At 29.7% G+C, this 20,367-nt stretch overlaps 2 protein-coding genes across 2 annotated transcripts; one reads left to right on the top strand and one right to left on the bottom strand.

The window, feature by feature from the left end:
* Positions 1-1,513: 1,513 nt before the first annotated feature.
* LOC100166665 (putative U5 small nuclear ribonucleoprotein 200 kDa helicase) lies at positions 1,514-11,650 on the bottom strand. Its single transcript, XM_003245467.4, has 33 exons — positions 11,392-11,650; positions 11,146-11,309; positions 10,902-11,073; positions 10,627-10,822; positions 10,395-10,549; positions 10,068-10,332; positions 9,664-10,002; positions 9,400-9,593; positions 9,186-9,341; positions 8,898-9,068; positions 8,659-8,829; positions 8,401-8,581; positions 8,228-8,343; positions 7,919-8,161; positions 7,686-7,854; positions 7,409-7,626; positions 7,103-7,336; positions 6,620-7,029; positions 6,331-6,552; positions 6,116-6,233; positions 5,717-6,043; positions 4,640-4,759; positions 4,348-4,560; positions 3,961-4,197; positions 3,691-3,893; positions 3,472-3,622; positions 3,172-3,396; positions 2,967-3,054; positions 2,615-2,898; positions 2,349-2,525; positions 2,034-2,276; positions 1,835-1,958; positions 1,514-1,767 (listed from the first exon to the last, which is right to left on the bottom strand). Exons 1-33 carry the CDS (start codon positions 11,434-11,436, stop codon positions 1,652-1,654), a joined length of 6,447 nt encoding a protein of 2,148 aa, XP_003245515.1. The 5' UTR covers positions 11,437-11,650; the 3' UTR covers positions 1,514-1,651.
* A 4,785-nt stretch (positions 11,651-16,435) lies between these two features.
* Positions 16,436-20,100, top strand: LOC100164649 (signal transducer and activator of transcription 5A). Its single transcript, XM_008186313.3, has 7 exons — positions 16,436-17,225; positions 17,329-17,620; positions 17,683-17,847; positions 17,925-18,039; positions 18,931-19,076; positions 19,151-19,271; positions 19,831-20,100. Exons 1-7 carry the CDS (start codon positions 17,060-17,062, stop codon positions 20,098-20,100), a joined length of 1,275 nt encoding a protein of 424 aa, XP_008184535.1. The 5' UTR covers positions 16,436-17,059.
* The last annotated feature ends 267 nt before the right edge of the window (positions 20,101-20,367 follow it).

The raw sequence follows: 20,367 nt of genomic DNA on the forward strand, positions 1-20,367 counted from the left end.
ATTTATTTGCGAACAAACATGAGAGTTTATTTATGCGGAGGGGACAATATTTTTCCCGCACAGTTGTTGAAAATTGGAAATGGAACTTTAGAAAATGAAAATGGTTACATTTCTGTCAATCACACAATTGGACGGGTGGTCAATAACGTGGAAGAGTTGATTTCTACAGTTTATCCTGACATTTTTAATCTGTCCGATAAATCTTATCAGTGGTTATGTGAAAGAGCTATTATCTCTCCGAGAAATGTAACAGCAGAAGAAATCAATGATATCATCCTTCTAAAATTCGATGGACACTCACGTGAATATCTGTCTATTGATACAGTTACATCAACAGATGATGCTATTCATTATCCACAAGAATTTCTCAATTCTCTTTCTCCTTCGGGATTTCCTCCTCATAAGCTAAAATTAAAAATTGGTGCTCCAATTACATTATTACGTAATATTCAACCACCGAACGGTACAAGATTACAAATAAAATCGTTGCGAAATAATATTATAGAAGCAGTAATTTTTACAGGGCCAGCAAAAGGAGAAATTGCATTTATTCCGAGAATTCCCATGATTCCCTCATACTTGCCGTTTTTTTTCAAACGGCTTCAATTCCCGGTTAAAGTTTCTTTTGCCATTACGATAAACAAAGCGCAAGGTCAAACATTCAAGTACATTGGCGTAGATCTTCGTACAGAGTGCTTTTCACATGGACAATTATACGCGGCATTTTCTCGAACTGGGGACCCGAATCATATTATGATATTAATTTCAACAAGAGATAAAACAAAAAACGTCATATACTCAGAAGTCTTATAAAATTATTATAATAATTAATTATAACAATTTTTTTTTTTCGTAACGTCCTGCATCGTTTATTTCATAAGAATTATACGGTGTTTAAATCTTTGTAGCGATTATCGTCAACGTGTGGCCGAAACGAATATTCATACTATGGTTTACCGCACGCGTCGTGGTAACGACCGACCAGGGACTCTATATGCAGTCGATTCAGGCGACGCGAGTAGCGAACCTAAAGAGGGCTCCACGCACGACCAGCTCAACCCACAGTGGATATCTGCATCCACGACACACCACAGCCCGATTGGTAACCCTCATGTATTTATTTATAGGTAATACATATAATGTATAATTATTATGTATATTATTTGATATTATAAGATTTGTAATAAACAATAATATCGTAGTAATAATAATACCTAATATATATATATATGTATACATATACGTTGAGTACTTTGATTACATAGTACATACGGTAATCCTGAACTCCAGTTCAAATATCTCAAGTCCAAAATGAACACTTATTGCACATTGGACCATTTTATAGCCTTTCTAGTTCAGTAGTTCTACTAATAATTACGTAAAAATAAAATAAAATTAGGAAAAATGAAAAAAAAAACTATTATTTATCAGTTTTATTTTTTTATTTTTTTACTATCAAATAAATTCAAATATACAAAACGGAAAATAATAAACAAAAATGTATAAGATGTATATTATTCATATGGGTACTATATGTAAAAATGAATAATTGTTTCCGTGAAAAATAATTAAAATATTATAAGAACATTTTCTTTCGTTGTACAAAGTTGTTCTCTTACAAAAATATTATTTTAAAGTTAAGACCCGATGTTTAATCCGACTCACTTTCGGCAGAATCATAATCGCCAACGTCAATATTCATTTTATATTCCTGATCACAACCCATGTATGCATCACTCATGAAATACAAAGTATAAGAGTAATTTCCTAAAACAAAATAACAAGGTTTAGTTATAACTTTATCAGCCATGAAAATATTACAATAATGACTCACCTGGATTGGGTGCTACAAAATCTAATTTCACTTTAGCTTTTTGTTGTAGTGTTAATCTTTTGATTGATAGCAAGGAGTTATTTTTAGGATCTCCTATTACTAACCACCAACCTTCTTCTCTTTTCTATAATAATTAAATATATAATGACAATAAATTGAGTTATTAACTTTATTTTAATTATATTAATTAAACGCTTACTTGTGGGAAGAAGGGAGCAATAACAGGCCCAACGACTTCGTCTTCTCTTTCTAAACTGACAGTGACATTTACACTGGAACCAGCAGATATGCGGTTTTTGTTTGCAACCTCGTAACTTAATTCAATATTAGGATAACGATTACAGAATCTCGCAACATCAGCCATTTCACTATCGCCAAGCTGCAGTAACTTAATACGGTCTTCATCTTCCAGTTCCATTATGTCGAATACTGTTTCTATACCCTAATATAACAATACAAATAAGTGTTTTGTGTTCCCAGGTATATAATATAATTACATGACAACAAAATCTACCTTATCTGTACATCTCTTAATAATATCTGATGTAAAATGAGGTAATTGTTTAAGGTAAGAATCTTTAGCCCACATTGCTTGAGTAATCATTTGAGCTAGCTCCATTGCAGCGACAGCTGGTGATAACCAACCATTAGAACTCAGTACATCAACACACGCTTGAATTAAACGTATTGCCTGTTAAAAAAAGGTGAATGTACAGATTATATAAGCTATACCAATATATAAATTCATGAATAGTAAAAAAAAAATAATATATTAATTACTCTAGCCAATATGACTTCAGTGTCTCCTTGTAATTCTGCGCCTAGTTGTAAACGTGACAAATGAGCTTGAAGTAACAAATTAACCTTGACGTGAGGATCGTTGTACCGTATAGATGTTTGACCAGAAGCTGGCTGCAACTTATTCGGTAAACGCTGGGCAAGACTTTTAAGTAATGTATCTTCACGATGTCTTACAGGTATCTTTTCATACTCAGCGGCTGAACTAATAATTTCCAACAGCCCCCGAATTTTGGTTTTATTGTTGAGTGATAATGAAAATAATTCTAAAAAAAGTATTTGGAAAGTGTTGTTTAGAAAAATAGCAACATATATTTAATTTGATCTGCATTACCAATAGTTGTATAGTTGATATAATAATAAGCAGCAATCATGCCCAAATTTAATGGAATACAGTCAATCTCATCTTCAATACTAATACACTAAATACAACATTATACTTTAATATATTTAAATATATAATATGACTTTAAAACAATTATAGGCGCATAGTATAAATAAAAAAAATTATAAACCCATTTTAGATTATAGATGCATACCTTTGATTGATTTAAGTCATTTAATGTGGTCTCAACAAGTTCTGACAGGTAATCTGATAAATGCCTATGTGAAACTCCTTGTAAATTATAATAATTGGCATTTTGTGTAAGTCGCCTATAAAGGAAAGTCCAGGTCATATAATCAACTGCATCTTGTTTATTCTCAATGGTTTTTGTTACAATTTCAGCATTGAAGTGATCGTGTAATCTATGGTCCAAATGACTCTAATTCATTTAAAAATAAAAAACATGATAATAAATATACATAATATGCATCAAATTATATAACTATAAACTTACTTCTACTGGTAATGGTTCGTTTAAGAACTTCTTAAAGAAATCTTTTTTTGATGATTGACACATCAACACACATTTGGAATCATCATCATCTAATGGTCGATTAGCTCTTCCCACCATTTGAATAACATCAGTAATAGGATAATCTTCATAACTAAAGATGAAAGTTTAAAAAATATATCAAATTTAAAATGTCCAATTTTTCAAAATGTAATTTCTTACGCGTGTGTTTTTCCATCATAGAACTGTGTATCCATAATAATAACTAAATGAGATGTAATACTCAAAGCCCAACAAAGACTTCTTGTAACAACTACCACTTGAATGGCTCCAGTAAAAAATAGTTGTTGGACCCATCGTTGATCTTGAGAACTAACACCTTCGTGTAAATACGCCACTCCTTGAAGTAGAGTCTCTTTCAATGTCTAAACCATATTAGTTCAATAAATTTCAAAAAATGGCAAGCACATTAGTCAATTGTTTCTATAATACCTTATCAGAAATTTTCTCAACAAATGGCTTGATATCATCTTCTTCAGCATGTATAAAACGGTTGGATTGGTTATCAGCAGCAGTGTATGTTAATAGATCGATAGCTGTAAGTCTAGCCTGTTTTCTTGATGGAACGAATATTATTACAGGTTTCTCCAAACTGTACTTTAGTATAGCATTATATGTTGGTTTGCCCATAGCTACTAATCTGGTAGCATTGTGAGTGACATTGTACCCCTAAAAAATTTAAATAATCAAAAGATATTTCTCTTTTTATTATTATATACAATTAATATTATAGAAGTAATATAAATAAGGATTAAATTATGAACAACTTAAATTTAATTAATTATATTTTGTAATCAATAATTGTATAGTAAGCATTACTTGCACATGAAGTTCTAATGGTACAGGTCTGACACTGGGATGGAAATTGAATGTGGTGGTAGCTGGAGCTCCTAACCACAGAGCTAAATCTCTAGCGTCGGCTAATGGAGCTGAAAGAGCAACTACGCGCATTTGTTTTTCAGTTTGAGAAGCAATATACCGCATTCTAGAGCAAACAATTTCTAATACCGGCCCATCTTCACCTCCAATTAACTAAAAATATATAAACCAATTACTATTTAGTATTCATAGTAATTACAATTAAAATATTAATTATAGATATGAAAATTACCTGAAGTTCGTCAACAATAAAAAGATTAATATTTTGGACATTTTTCCTTTGCTTCCATCTACGAGACAATACATCCCATTTCTCTGCAGTTGTCACAATTATTTGTCCTTTAGCTAACAACTATAAACAAAAGTAATTTTAATCTAAATCATCACTGATAGAAACAATTTTCATACGACAAAATCTAATACTATGAGCACACAAAAATACTAATTGATAATCATATTCAGTAGCAGCTTGTTTATAACCGAAGCTGTTTCTATAATATATATTAATTATATTTTAGAAGCAGGTAAATTAATATCTTATCAGAAAATAAAAAAAAATATTATAATTTTTTTCAAATTGATGAGTAATCCTTGTGTATTGTAGAAATTGTTCATTGTTTCAACCATCATGAAGTTAACAGGGACCAACTATTTACAATTGCAGAATGGTGCAACTAATACAGATACTGAACAGTTGGCACATGAGGATTTCAATATATTACCCTACCTATTAACGTTAAATTATCATAAATTTCAAAATGTGTAAAAGTTGTTTACAAAAATGTATTAAGCGCCTATTGACTGTTATAGCTAATGGGCAGCGACCACACATAACGGTGATGATGTTCTTTTTTATGGTATTTATATAGATAATGAATTTATTGTATTTATCTATACATCTTATAAATATTCATAAATCATAAAAGTATATCTTTAAATGTGAACCAAAAGTCACCTCTGGTTGTATTTTAATCTTCAAATATTATTCTAATTATCAAATTTATCTAGTATAAATGTATAATACACTCAGATGGTATACACTTTCTTAGTAAAATTAAGAGTTGAATATTTTAATTTTGATAACATTGCCTTGTATAGACCACATTTATTGAATATTAGTAAATGGTGAGTAATAGTGAGATTATAGGCAACAAAATTATGAACCTCGCACAATAAAAGTAATGTACATACTACATAATAAATATGAAAATTAAATTTTTAATAAAAATAACGCTAATTTTTGTTTGGAATGTGTCTAAGTATTTAATATTTCTTAAATATACAATAATATTGAAGGAAATCTACTAACCTTTAAATCTGTACCGATTTCTCCTGTTAACAGTACTACTTTTCTAGCAAGGCCAATTCCAAAAATAACATGCCAGCTAGAATAAATAAGTTCCGCTTGGGATTCTTTAGCTACTAAATAAACACAACGATGATCTGGATTTTGACTTAAAAGACGATACAGAGCAAACTCAGCTATAGCAGTTTTTCCAGATCCTGTTGGAGCACCAATAAACACATTTTCATCGCTATTATATACAGCATTAAATACTTGTGTCTGAATAGGATTGAATTGATGGAATCTCTCAGCATAAAGTTCCTCAAACACTTTATTACGAAGAGCAGACACCTAAAATGATAATTAATGATAAACCAATAGAATGTTTATTATATTATACATCTAAATGAGCATAAAATTTACAGGAAGTGGCTGCAAGTCCAAAAGTTCAGTAGGTGGAACATTTTTTTCTGGAAGTAGCAAATGTCTAAATGAAACAGGTAATTGAGTTTCTGAACCAATCCAACGATCAGAAACAATTCTGTAAGAAAAACATGTCATATTTGATTAGAAGTTATTTATAATAAATTATCTGTTAAAATATTTAAATAAATTAATAACCAAAACAAAATGTTTACCGGAGGAAATATTGAGGTGGCAAAGGTTCAAAAACAGGGACAAAAAATTTAAGCATATGTTCATCAGTAGCATATTTTGCTTTTAACAAAAAGAATTCATGATGAAGAACCACTTCGGAATCAACGTCTTCCACCAATACCCAAAATGCTTCAGAATTTCCATGTAACTTTTCATCCCACTGAAAGTCAGGAGTAATTGTCAATTCTACTCTTAAAGTAGATCTAAAAACAAGTGAATCAAAATTATTAGTTGTACTAATTTTAGCCAGGTTAAAAGGTTTGTTGTTACCTAGTTACTGGTTGAATATGTGTGGACAATTCTAATTTTGGAAACTGATGTACATATCTATGAATTGTTTTTCCGAGTTTGGGAACACGAATTAGTTCACCAATTTCACTAGGACCAAGATCATATAATCTTTCCCACGGGAAATTCTTTTTTTCAATTTTTCTTACGATTTCTTCGGGCATTTTTCTAAATTGTCTTAGTGGTGACATGCTTTGCCACATGCGCCGATCAATCATCTTACAGAGACTAAGGGCTTTATCAGCTAGCTGCGCCCAACCACGATGCAAAACAATTTCAAAAATAGCACGCATTAAACGAGCAGCAGATTGAGTCACAAATACCATATCAGACATCAATGCAAAACCTTCAAGTTTCAACTGAGATATATATGCTTGAAGCAGAATATTTATCTAATTGTTAAACAATATATGCATTATTATGATTTTTAATATACAAAAATGAACTATGGCTAAATATGCTTACCTTGGCACTAGGTTCTTCTATACCTTCTTTAATAGGAATTGGTACACGTTCCATTAATTTTTGTAATTCTAATTTCTCTTCATCTCTTACTCCAATATGACGAAATTCTCCCGATAAAGAGAATACTCTAAATAATTCAATTTCACTCAATGTTGGTTTTAACAATTGATTATATGTAGCCATTGTGTCATGAGTACAATAGTAATGACTAGCAATACGTCCAAGTTCAGTTACCTGCAATAATTAATATTTGCATATTTGTAATATCCCACAGTTAGTAAATAAAATAAAAAAATGTATTAGTACCTGAAAATAGCCAGACTTTCTGTCATATTTAATGAGATTACTTCTTTCCAATTGTATTGCAGCAGTGTGAATAATATCTGCTCTATGTGTTTCCAATAACGGATCTACTTCCAACTTCTCTGGAGTAATAGTATATAAAGCAGGAGAGCGCAACATACGAATATACAAATAACTATAACCCAACCATGTTACGGCTTCTTTAACACTTTGTATGGTACCTAACAAACAAAACAATGAATCTCTATTGTAATTCAAAAATAACATTTTAAATACTAACCAAGTACAATTTCTGCATTTAACATATCTGGCAGTTTTGAAACCATTTGTGATTCAATTGGGAGCTGTTGATTCAATAAAGACAAGTAATATTGAAGTTCACTGTGATTTGTAATAAGTATACCTTCACCTTTTGTATCATATTGAGGGCGTCCAGCACGACCCAACATCTAAAAGAAAATGATTTGTCAAAAAAATTCTAAATATTGCACACTAAAAATTAAAATATATTACCTGTAAGACATCTAATGCACCGAGTTCTACCCAACGACCTTTTTCTGGACTATAAACTTGAGTGCCTTTAATTATCACAGTATGAGCAGGTAAATTTACTCCCCAAGCCAAAGTTGCAGTAGATATTAGTACTTGAATGTGACGATCAGCAAATAAATCTTCAACTAAAGTTCTGTCTACGCGGGTCATACCAGCATGATGAATAGCAAAGCCATAGGGAAGCAAATCTCTAAGTTCTTGGTTCTAGAACAAAAAAAATAATGTAATATTGATTATTTAAAAAAATTAAGTGTTATTATTTATATTTACTTTGACTTGTTCAGCTTCAGTGCGCAAAACTTCCATAGATGCAGATCCTTCACGTAAGAATTGTCCAAGAGTATCTTTTTCCAAACACATATCCCTAATAGCTCTAGCAGTTTTACCTGTATATAATTATAAAATACTAAAATGTGGTAACGTAATGAAATTAAGAAAATTACCTGTTTCTTTTCTAGAATGAACAAATACCAAAATCTGATTACGCCCAGCGTGCTCCATAATTTTCTCATAAACAATTTCGTTCATAACTTGGAAACGTTTAACAGCTTTTTTTTCTGTTATGCCTATATACTGTTGTTCTAATGGAACTGGTCTGAATGAATTATCAAAATAAAATAGACCCTGAAAGTAAAAATTGAATAATTCATGCACATTTTAAATAAACAGTTCCAAATATTTTGTTAATTATATTTACTCACAGTATCAGGATTAACCCTAAGTAATGTTGCAACATCTTGGTAATTGGGTAATGTAGCACTAAGTCCAACTAAACGAACATCTTCTTGTATAGTTTCTATATTACGAATTGTCCTGGCCACTAGAGCTTCAAGGACAGGTCCACGTTCATCATGTAATAAATGTATTTCATCCTAAAACAAAAATATTAGCTATAAAGTATAATACTAAAAAATTAGGCAAAATAATGGGTTATGCTTACAATAATAATTAGTCTCACTAATGATACAAATGTTTTTTCACCACCTTTCCTAGTAATAATATCCCATTTTTCTGGAGTACAAACAATTATTTGTGTAGCTTGTATTTGCTCACGCGTTAGTTGATGATCACCAGTTAATTCAGACACTGTAAGATTATAACTACTTAACCTCTGGAAATTAATATAGACATAAGATTATTTCAAAATATAGATGGGTATACATTTTTTATTTTATTTATTTAATGAGAGAATGATAACTAATAACTATACATTCAATGTGGATTATACCTTTCCAAAACTTCCAACCATCTCTTGTACCAATGATCTCATGGGAGCTATATAAATGATTTTGAACTCATCAGCATTTATAGTACCATCGCTATTGATATGTTTTCCAATTTCTCTCAGCATACATAATAGGGCAACATTTGTTTTACCGGCACCCTACAAATAAATAATATAAATTAATTTTATTGTTTAGTTATTTTAAATATATAATTACTGTAGGAGCACAGAGCAACAAATTTTCATCAGATTCTAGAGCACTTTTTTGGAGTCTTGATTGTATTCTATTAAGTGATTTGAAATCTTCAAAAGCAGGTTGAACATACTTTGGTAACTTATCAATGGGAACTAAAGACTCATCTTCATTATAAGGTTTAGGTTTTAATGCAGGGACATGAACTTCTTCATAACCTTAAATTATAAAAAAATAAATATTTATTAATAACTGTATAATAATAATCATCTATCATTTATCAAATACCTTTACGTTGTTTCCTGAATGATCCATCTGGAAGCTGACATCTCTTATTAGACATAAAATGAGATCCTTGAGCAAATATTAAATCATCCAAATCTAAAACTTTTCTAGTACCAGCAACCTGTTGTTTAGGATCACCAGTACTCATGTCATCGTCATCTTCATCAGCTGCACGTCTCTTCTTATTAGCAGCACTTGCACTACTTTCTTTAATATCATCTACCTCTTTAGTATCCATTTGACGTAAAATCTTTGCTAAAAATGGATCAGATTCCATTTTTTTACGCAAAGCTGCACGTTCAGACTCACTCTGTGATGATGCCAACAGTGTGCAATACAAAACTAAAAATAAATATGCATATATATTAAATTATGTTATATTAACCAAATTGCTGAAATTCTCATACTCATGAGTCGATTTTTTTTCAATATCTTAATGAAATCAAAACAATCATAGCCAAGTAAGAGCACTAGTTGATTTTCACAATCCCGATCATCGCCAGCATTTTTCAATACAGATAATACTTCTGCTGCTTTAGCTTGAGATGCCATAGCATCACTATAAAACTTAGACAAACTTCGTTGAAGCCAATAAGCATCAATATCCAATGCATGCAAATTTTTTTCTTTTTTGGCTTGTTCAGCAGGTTTTTTACCAGAGCGCTTATCCAGCTAAAAATAGTAACAATTAAGTCTTCAAATTAAATGCAATTAATAACAACAGAATAACTTACATTTTCTGCATGAATAGTAGCATCTAATTTTGATTCTTCACCTTCATCTTCGTGATCATCGCCTTCACGAATTTCACCATACACATCTTCATCATCTTCTTCTTCACTTTCTTCAAATTGAACATTGATACCGTAAGTTTCATCAATATTATCTTCTAAACATAAATAAATTACATTTGAAAAATAAACACTTCAAGTATAAAATAAATTATAAATATGAAATATAGTTAACCTGTATTGGCTGTGCCTTTTTCATCAGTTCCAAAATCAGTAATTTTTTTCCCTAAATTAACTAAAAGTGCAAATCGTTCATCAGCTAAAGAACCTAGTAAACTTTCAGTGTCAGATTTTTTCTCCTTATCCTTAAGACGATCGTTTTTTAGTACTGCTAAAACTTCATCAGCCGCACCACACAGAATATCTCTAGGCTATAATTGTACAATATATTTATCTTCTAAAATGTAATGAACTTAAGACATTTTAAAGATCTAATGGTGAGAATCTAACCTGATCACCAAGTGCCTCCTGTATGAAACTTAATAACACTTCATATGTTTGTCTAGTATCTTGTGTTTTAGGTCTGTACATAATTCCAACCATATCATCAACACCATCTGATAATAGTGTAGTTCCTTTCATTCGAGCAAAGTCATATTGCGCTTCATCACGCTTTTGTCTCCTGGGAAATACAAAATAAAAATGAACCGTAAACATACGTACACAACAAAATTGTATGTAAAATTGTACTGACTTGGCTTTTCTTTCTTCTGCTTTCACAGGTTTGGTTCTTTGAAAACGATCCCCCATCTTTGTACCTTCCAATTTTCCAACCAACGAACATACTTCACCTGTGGCCTCATCGCGGTTACGTCGATCGATGAGTCGCACATCAGCTTGTAATACAAGATTAGAGTTCTAGAATTAATAATAAACAAATCAATGTTAACTGAATAAATAGTATATGTTATAACATTTAATGTTGGCACTTTTTACTTACCGCTTTGTATTCGTATTGAAGCTGACGGGCAGCTGCGTCAGCCATGATTAATTATTTTCTTTTAATCGTCCAAATGTTTTGGTTTCTTTTTAATTGTCAAGCACTAAAATCATTATTAGATAATAATAAATAGTGTATAAAAATAAAAACGTTTCTTAACGTTCAAACGCAACACGAATGTATAATATCAAAACAGGTATAAAGAATTAAGAATATCAAAGATATGAAACGAACATGACTGCCGATCAGAAACGAAATCCGCGTGATTTGTTTATGCCGCTTGTCCGCTTATCAATTGTTCAATGATGCCAACTGTGCGTTTTTAATCGTTGAACACTTTCTCTTTTTTTATCACACTGTACAAAAGAGCGGTGATTTGAAATTTTATGATGTCACCCAAACACAGCTAGTATTATGCAAGGTTTATAGATTATAGTCTATAATCTAAAAACCTTGAGAATTATAGAGTTTAAATGTTTATAAAAATTGATGTTTAGTTGTCTGTCTACCCATCTGTTTGTTAGTCAGAGACTCGAAACTACTGAATCATTTTTAATAAATCTCATAGTATTTATACCGTATTTTTCAACCCCAATAGGTAATTGAAGCCAGAAAGATAGCTCACGCATTAATTTAGTTTTAGGCCTTCCTAAAAAATGGTAACTAAATAGTGGTCTGATACTCTGATTCATCAAATAGCTCACCAAGCGTCAACTTAATCTTATAAATAACCATATGTACTATTTTAAATTTTAATGTAATACCTAGTTAATTAAATGATTATAATGAATTATAAAAAAAATTATATTTTTTAATAACTAAGGACATTGATGAATTGTTGTATCTCGCATGTGACATTTATGAGTAGAATTAAAGATAGCGCCGATATCAGATATTTGTATACATTTGCATATAACATATTTATTCTGATTGATCGTATGATATGCTAAGTGAGCACAGAATTTGTTTCATGACATAACGATTTATGAAACTTTACGATTTTAGTTGCATAATGCATTTTTCATATTTTAGTGCATATTTTGGGTTTTGTTGGTTCTTAGACATTTTTGAAATAATTAGGTACCTATATCCTATACTATTGTAATATAGCAAAAAAAAATGTTATATTTTTATGTTTCGATTTATATATTCTCGTAGGTAATACTCTTAGGTAAAAACGATTTTACCAAATACATTTTTTTCTTAAAGATTAAAACAATCCTACAAAATTCGTATATTAAAAAAAAATAGTATTTTTAGTAGCGTTCCATGATCTTAAATGTATTATTAAAATTAAATATATATTCAGAAAATAAATGTCTTTTTTGCTAACTTTTGATTGCATATTTTTTTCTTGCATATTTAAATATTTTACTTTTTAGTGCATATATTTTAATATTTATACACATTTAAGATTTTTAGCTCATATTTGGTTGATTTTTAATGCATACAAATCCGCGATCTACTTATGAAGAAGTGATGAGGAACCTTGTATACAGTTTTTAAGCTTTTTTTTACTTTATTTTTACTTTACTTTACTTTTTTTAACTTTATTTTATTGATAACAATTTAAAATGAAAAAGTAAAAAAAGTAGATTTCAAATGCATAGCCCTCTAGCTCAAGGGCGCCCATATGGGGGGGGCAAGGGAGGGACATGTCACCCCCCTGGAAAATGCCGAAAATCTTGGAAAATTGTTCATTGTGATTAGAATCTATTTTTTAGATAGAATTTAAAAATTGAATTTAATATATGAAAATCTATATTTTGTTTATGGCAATATGGCATTTTGGTTTATTTACTTACTTTGGCAAATCAGGTTATCACCTATAAATAACCACACGTTTTTTCCACCATAATATTTTATTTATAACAGATTTGTGTATTGTTATATCAAATATACATATTTTAAATGCAGAAGGTATATCAAAAAGTATATTAGAATCAACAGAAAAAAAGCAGGTAAGAGGATGTCGCTCTGCTGTACAGTAGATTACAAGTGGGTAATTGTATGTTGGTTGTATTAGACTTGAATCCAATGATATAATATCATTGTATAAGAAAAACGATTCTGAGCGGAGACGGTTTACAGTCTAGATATTTTATATTTTTGTTATTATTTATTTTATCATGTACCTAAGTTGAATTAATATTAAAATATTATAATTTTTTATTCGTTTCTATGGTGATAAACAAAGCGTTAGAAATTAAAATCCCATTTTTAGCGTTTTTTCGTAATTTTCCGGTGGTTTTTCCCATGGCATTAAATAACTGTTGAGAAAATCGAAAAATGACCTCTCTAAAGTACCATCTTGATCCAATTTGCTAAAGATAAGTATTATATGTTGAAATCGAAACACTCCTTCTGGAGAATTTTGTATACAGGATATAAAAATAAAAGGAAAAAAAAATAAAATAAACACCATTGTAAAAACAATAGCTCCCTCGCTCCGCTCAGAATCTATAATATGGTTTAAATATGTTGAAACTTGTTGGCCCAAGGTTTTGATGGTTGTTCAACCATGAGTGGTAAAGTAAATGGTGTACAGACAATTATACGAAAAATATATCCAACTGCTTGTTATTTTCATTGTGCTTCACCATAAGCTTAATTTAGTAGTTAACGATCAAAATTCAATTCCTGAAATTAGAAATACTATTGGTACTGTAAAAGAAATAATTAAGTTTTTTAGAGAGAGTATTTTGAGAAGAAAACTTATTCCAAATATTCCATTATTTTGTGAGACACGTTGGTCAGAAAAGTACAAATGTATACGGCTATTTGATAAAAATTTCATTGAAATTAAAACTGTTCTTGAAAAGTTATCTATTAGTTCAGAAGCAAATACTGTTACAAGAAATCGTGCATTCCAACTTTCATCAGCCACATCAAATTGTACATTTTTATTTGAAAACTAATGTTTTAATAAATTTAATATAATTAATGTTTTATGACGTGTTGAATCTATATTATTAATTAAATAGAAATTCAATAAAATACTTTTATGGTTAATTGGTTAAAAATTTGTTTTATAAATGGATTGATAAATTAAAATGTTGTCCCCCCCTTAAGAATTTTCCTATGAGCTCTAGCTCAAAGAGTATCAATTACTAAGAACTAACTCGATCCAGTTTTTGCCAGAAACCACTTTCAAAGCTGAAAAATTAAGCATCAAATGGCGATAAAGCGCGTGAAGGTTTAGAAACAAAATAAGATAAATAAAAAACTCACATATAATTGTACCAATATAATAATAATTTATAATATGCATCCCTCAGTTAAGTAGAATTTATATATTATTTAAATATGAAAAATACAGTATAAAAATAACTGATTTAAAAACTATTTTTGTAATGGTGATATCGAAAAAAATTAAAACACCCGGAAAGTTGTCTAAATTTGTGATAACTATAATTAAGCACAAAATATGTTGCCAACAATTATATTTAATCTGTTACCTGATACTGTAGCCGATAAAGGTTAATATGTAAATATGTAAAAATGTTATGCTTATAACACCATTGAGTTATTTAGACCTAATTAGCAACTACCAACCTACCTGGCTACCTATAGTTTTAATTTATAGATTACTGATTAGTACGGTTTGATATTTGGTAAGGTATCACTCAATGCTAATAGCCAAAAAGGTATTAAAATATTAATATTATATGACATTCTATATTTAAACAGTTTTACCAGTGGCGTACCGCGTACCCGCCGTACCTACTAATATAAGAATGGATCAGTCGTCTATGGATCAGACGTCACATTTTTTAAGGTGCCGTTGGAGAGGGGTTATAATCACAGATATATAAAGTAACTACTTTATATTATATCTGTTGTTGTAATTAATAATAAATATGAGATTTATATATTATATCCGTGACTTAAATATGTATATTTCCACATGGAAATAGTATACATGTGTATGTCATTTACTCATAATATATGATAATATATTATTACCTATATATGTTTTAATTGAAACTTCAGAAATTATTTTTAAGAGGATTCATACATCGTTTTACAATCATAGTTTAAGCCTAACCCACTGATTTTACCAGCCAAATTCGGTGGTTTAACCTTAGTTCAACGATTGTAATACGGGCACCCATAACATGGCAAGTTGTACGATCAGCAGATCACGTATTCACGTTTAGCTCTGTTAGTTTAAAAATTAGAGTGACTTGACCTCTTATAACATTTAAAGGCAAGATTATTAGGTATCTAGTGAACCGCATAGGTTTTCTTTTAGATTATAATTTTTAAGTGTAAAAAAACCCTAAGGTTCACTAAATAACATTCTTACTTCTAAATTTTATAAGAGGTCAATTTACTCTAATTTTTAAGCTAACAGAGTAAGTTAAACGTGATCAGCTGAGCGTACAATTTGTTATGTTATGCGTTTGTAAGACAGAGAGAACGCATGCAGACACATAATTTATAATTTATATAATAATATTTTACTTTAGGCCAATTGATTTATTACTTATTATGCAGTTAGGTATTACCTGGTATTACTATTAATAACTTTATTACGTTATAGTTTACCTAGGTAGTCATTAAATTTATAATACAAAATTCAAGGATCTTTTTTTCAGTCTTATCAGAATACGGCTAGTGTATTTCATAAAAATACCAACTGCCAATTTATGAACAAATATTCCCTTATAATGCAAAAAAATACTTAAAAACAATTATGTACTCTCATAATACTATCACCCTCGCAAATATACCACTGACATAAAGTGATATTGAGTACCTATAATCTGGTTTTTGAATTATGACTGTGCAATAGGGGTTTTACCAAAAAATTAAGCGTCCTAGTGACCTCTTAACTTTTAGATAGATCTTCAACATGACAATATTACTCAGTACTGTCTCAACTAAATATTTATTATTATTATTTAATAATACGCAATTTACAATTTTTATCCAATTACATTCTTGAATGGAAAATATGTTATTGATATAACAGTATAATAATATAATAAGTGAACGCATCTAGTTTTGATACCAATGCAGAATGTCGAATGGGAAATCATTCACGCATTCATTTTTAGAATTTACGTTTTAAAAATCAAAGCTCGAATCACTGATTTATTCAGGAATGACAAATTGAAAAGCATCGAGAGTCATATTATTATGAGTTACCGATAACGTATGATTGGCGAATATCAATTTTCAGTTATTTTCAACGTATTGTTTACACTGTTGTAGAACCTTCCATGTCATAAACGTTTGTGATTATATAATTATAGATCATACATAGTACCTGTTGGTAACGTTTCTTGTTTTTCGTGTCGTTACAAATAGCTCAAATGTTTATCGGTATTTGTTGGTTACTGAAGTTGAACACTGCCGTATCGGTATCGTGTCGTGTTCGTACATGAACTGTCGTTGTGCCGTTTACCGTCAAAAAATAGTTATTATATTATTATTAATAACGCGTGCACAACCCGTCGTCTATAAATACTGAAATTTAATTATAATAATATTATGATATTATGATTTGATTTGTAATATTATTAGTATTGTGTAGAAAATAATATCGTTCGTAAAATCCTTGTATAGACGAACTTTCGTTATTTATCGGATTTAAAATTTTCATCATATCGTTTCGTTTTTATTATAAAACACCTATATACCAGCTATAGAGTCACTAATTATGGAGGTCAACGTAAAATCATCCCAAGAAATGGAAAATAATAGGATCGTGCAACAGATGGAGTTGATCAGTAACCACGCTGAGCGCACGAATAAGATTCGCATGACAATTCAATCAGAAATTGATTCGTTCAATGTTTTGTACTCGGAACGTGCTAAATGCGCTCGTAAGTCTCGATAATTACGTGAAATTAACGTACAACTATTGTGTAGGCGCCTGTAATCTATATGGTATTAAATACTCTAATTAAATACATTTTTATACTCTAGAACAATTGGAATACGCGAAAAGTCAAAGAATGAGCAGCACTTCAGTATCACCTGAAATCGAATGTGAATTAATACGAAAAAAAGAATTGCACGAAGGACAATTAAAGGCTAAATCATTAATTCTTAATAATTCTATTTGTGTTTACATTAACAAACTCAATGAATTAACAAACTTGATCAGTCCTGTGCAAGCTTATATTATTGATAACTCATTAGTTCAGTGGAAACGTCAACAACAATTTGCTGGTAATGGGTATAAATGCATGATGGATATAGACGTCATACAAACTTGGTAGATACTCATTAGTACCTATTTTGTTAAATTAAATTGATTAAATTGATATTTTCTGTTAGGTGTGAGAAATTGTGTGATTTAATATGGGTAACTCGTTCACAAGTTAAGGAAGCTGATCGATTCAGAGTTAATTTGAGACAATATTTTGAATTACCACAATCATGTGAAATGATTAATACGCTGCTCAATATGACTACGCAGTATCTTTCATCCTTGGTGAAAAGGTATAACAATGCTTATAATTTTTGTTTTGAAGTTTTAAATGTTTTATAGTTACTATCTTTAATTATTTATTTTATAGTACTTTTGTTATAATTACGCAACCACCTCAAGTATTGAAAACTAATACAAGATTTTTGGCAGAAGTGCGTCTATTAATTGGTGGAAAACTCAATATTCATAAAACGTCACCCATGGTATGAAATAATTTTAATATTATGTACCCATTGGACTGGAGTTGAATAATCGGTCCTTGAAAATCATAGTTCGAGTGGGCCTTATTTAGTAGACACTAATTTATTTTAAATTGACATTTTTTGATCCACAAGTATAACTGACAACCATAGATACTCATTATTATCATTAATATTTAAATACATTTTTTTTTTTAAAACTTTATTATTTAAATGCAAACAATACTCTATGAATAACACATCACATTATATCTAGGTATAAGTACATGGAATATTTAAATAAGAGTAGCAGCCATCTGAGAATTTCCTCATCTTGCCAGAATGTACTGGTATCTATACCTAAATTTACATTTTTCATTGAAATTGTACATTCTATAGGTTTTAATAAGTTATTTTAAACCTGTTCACTACTAATGTACCCTCATTACACTTTCAAACATGTTAATGTTGGAAACATTAGTAAGTACCATTAATGTAGGAAAATTAATTAAATCATTTTGAATTATTTTTGAACACTGGCTGATCCAAAGAGCACTGATTTGATTTTTCTTTATTTGAATAAACTTTCACCTGTAGTATTTTTTACTCCTCGGTATATCTCCCCCAATCCTTAATATAATTTTGAGTATGACTGAGCTTTACTTTAAGTAAATACTATATAGCAAGATGACCTTGTTTTGCTCATTTTCTTCTTAAAATTCTTAAGATACATACATTTCAAGTTTCAACAGTAAAACAATTGTTACTATTCAGTGTATAGTCATTATTTGTGATAATATTCATTGAATATAAAATAGAATAACTTTTTACAAATGTTAAAATATATTTTTTGGTTTATATTCCAACAAAAAGCACTGTCTTAGAATAAAAATAACATTAATTTTATTTTACTAGGTTAAAGTATCTATAGTTAATGAATCTCAAGTTAACCAAATAATTGGAAGAAACAAACCATATGGTGAATCCTGTGGCGAATTATCAAATTGCATTGGAAAAATGGAGTACCACCCAGTCCGTAGACATTTTTCTACCAACTTTCGGTAAATTTAAATTTTGTATTATTTATTTAAAACTCATATAAAATAATAATTTTGTACCTATTCTTATACAATAGAAGTATGCAACTTAAAAAAATTAAACGTACGGAAAAAAAAGGAACAGATTCTGTTATGGATGAAAAATTTTCAATTTTATTTTCTTCAACATTTTTTATTGGCAATGAACTTCAATTTGAGGTAAGATTTCATTTGACTTTTTAGGTTTGGGGTTATTTTTTGAACTAATCATTTATGAATACATTAATTAATTATAGTTATGACAATTTAAAATAAAATGAGTTATTAAATTAATATTTATAGCAGAGTTGTATAATTTTCATAAAAATATTATAGTTTTTGAGTAATATATATTATTATAACCACTCAATTTAAGTTTTAAATTAATTTAACATTTAGTCTCAATCTTTGATAAAAAATATAATTTTAGTTAGCAACATTTTGACATATTTCATAACAAAGGATTTCATAACAAAGGATTTTTTAGCAAAGTATTTTGCTTCAAATTATGAAATAAAAAATTCAAGAGTTTCAGGACTAACTTTAGACCACTCTTGTTAATTCTTATCAATGATTTATCATAGAGTTTATATTTAAGACACCCATTACAGAAACCTATTCATGGAGAAGGTACACTCAAATCCTACTATATACCAGAGTGACTTTCCGGGTTTTCATCTTAGATTTTAACCAGGTTATATAATATATTCTATTAATTATTATTTTAATTTTGTCTTAGGTATGGAATTTGTCATTACCAGTAGTAGTTATTGTGCATGGAAATCAAGATCCTCATGCTTGGGCTACTGTAATATGGGATAATGCTTTTGCTAAACTTGGGCGAATCCCATTTCATGTTCCTGACAAAGTTCCATGGAGAAGTGTGGCAGAAGCTATAAACATGAAATTTTCTGCAGCTACAGGTCGTGGTCTTTCTGAAGATAGCTTAATATTTTTGGCTGAAAAAGCCTTAAGGTTTGTTAAATATACTAGTTTAAATACTAAATAAAATACTAAAAAAAAAAATATTTATTTTATATTTAACTAGCTGCACTTCATTGCCCGTTAAATGTACAAACTCTATATGACTCATACTTTGTTCAATTCGTTATTTATTATTCGGTGTAGGTATGGTGTTCAAAACTTATCTTAACTTTTCTGTTGTCCGGAATAAAAATTCCGATTCGCAGCACTATATCATCATGTAGGCAATCTACCTGTGGTATATCGCAGACCCCGTGTTGTTTTGTACGTAAGTGTATGATTTAACTCTAGA

This window comes from Acyrthosiphon pisum, chromosome A1, assembly GCF_005508785.2.
Source record: "Acyrthosiphon pisum isolate AL4f chromosome A1, pea_aphid_22Mar2018_4r6ur, whole genome shotgun sequence".
NCBI classification, from domain to species: domain Eukaryota; kingdom Metazoa; phylum Arthropoda; class Insecta; order Hemiptera; family Aphididae; genus Acyrthosiphon; species Acyrthosiphon pisum.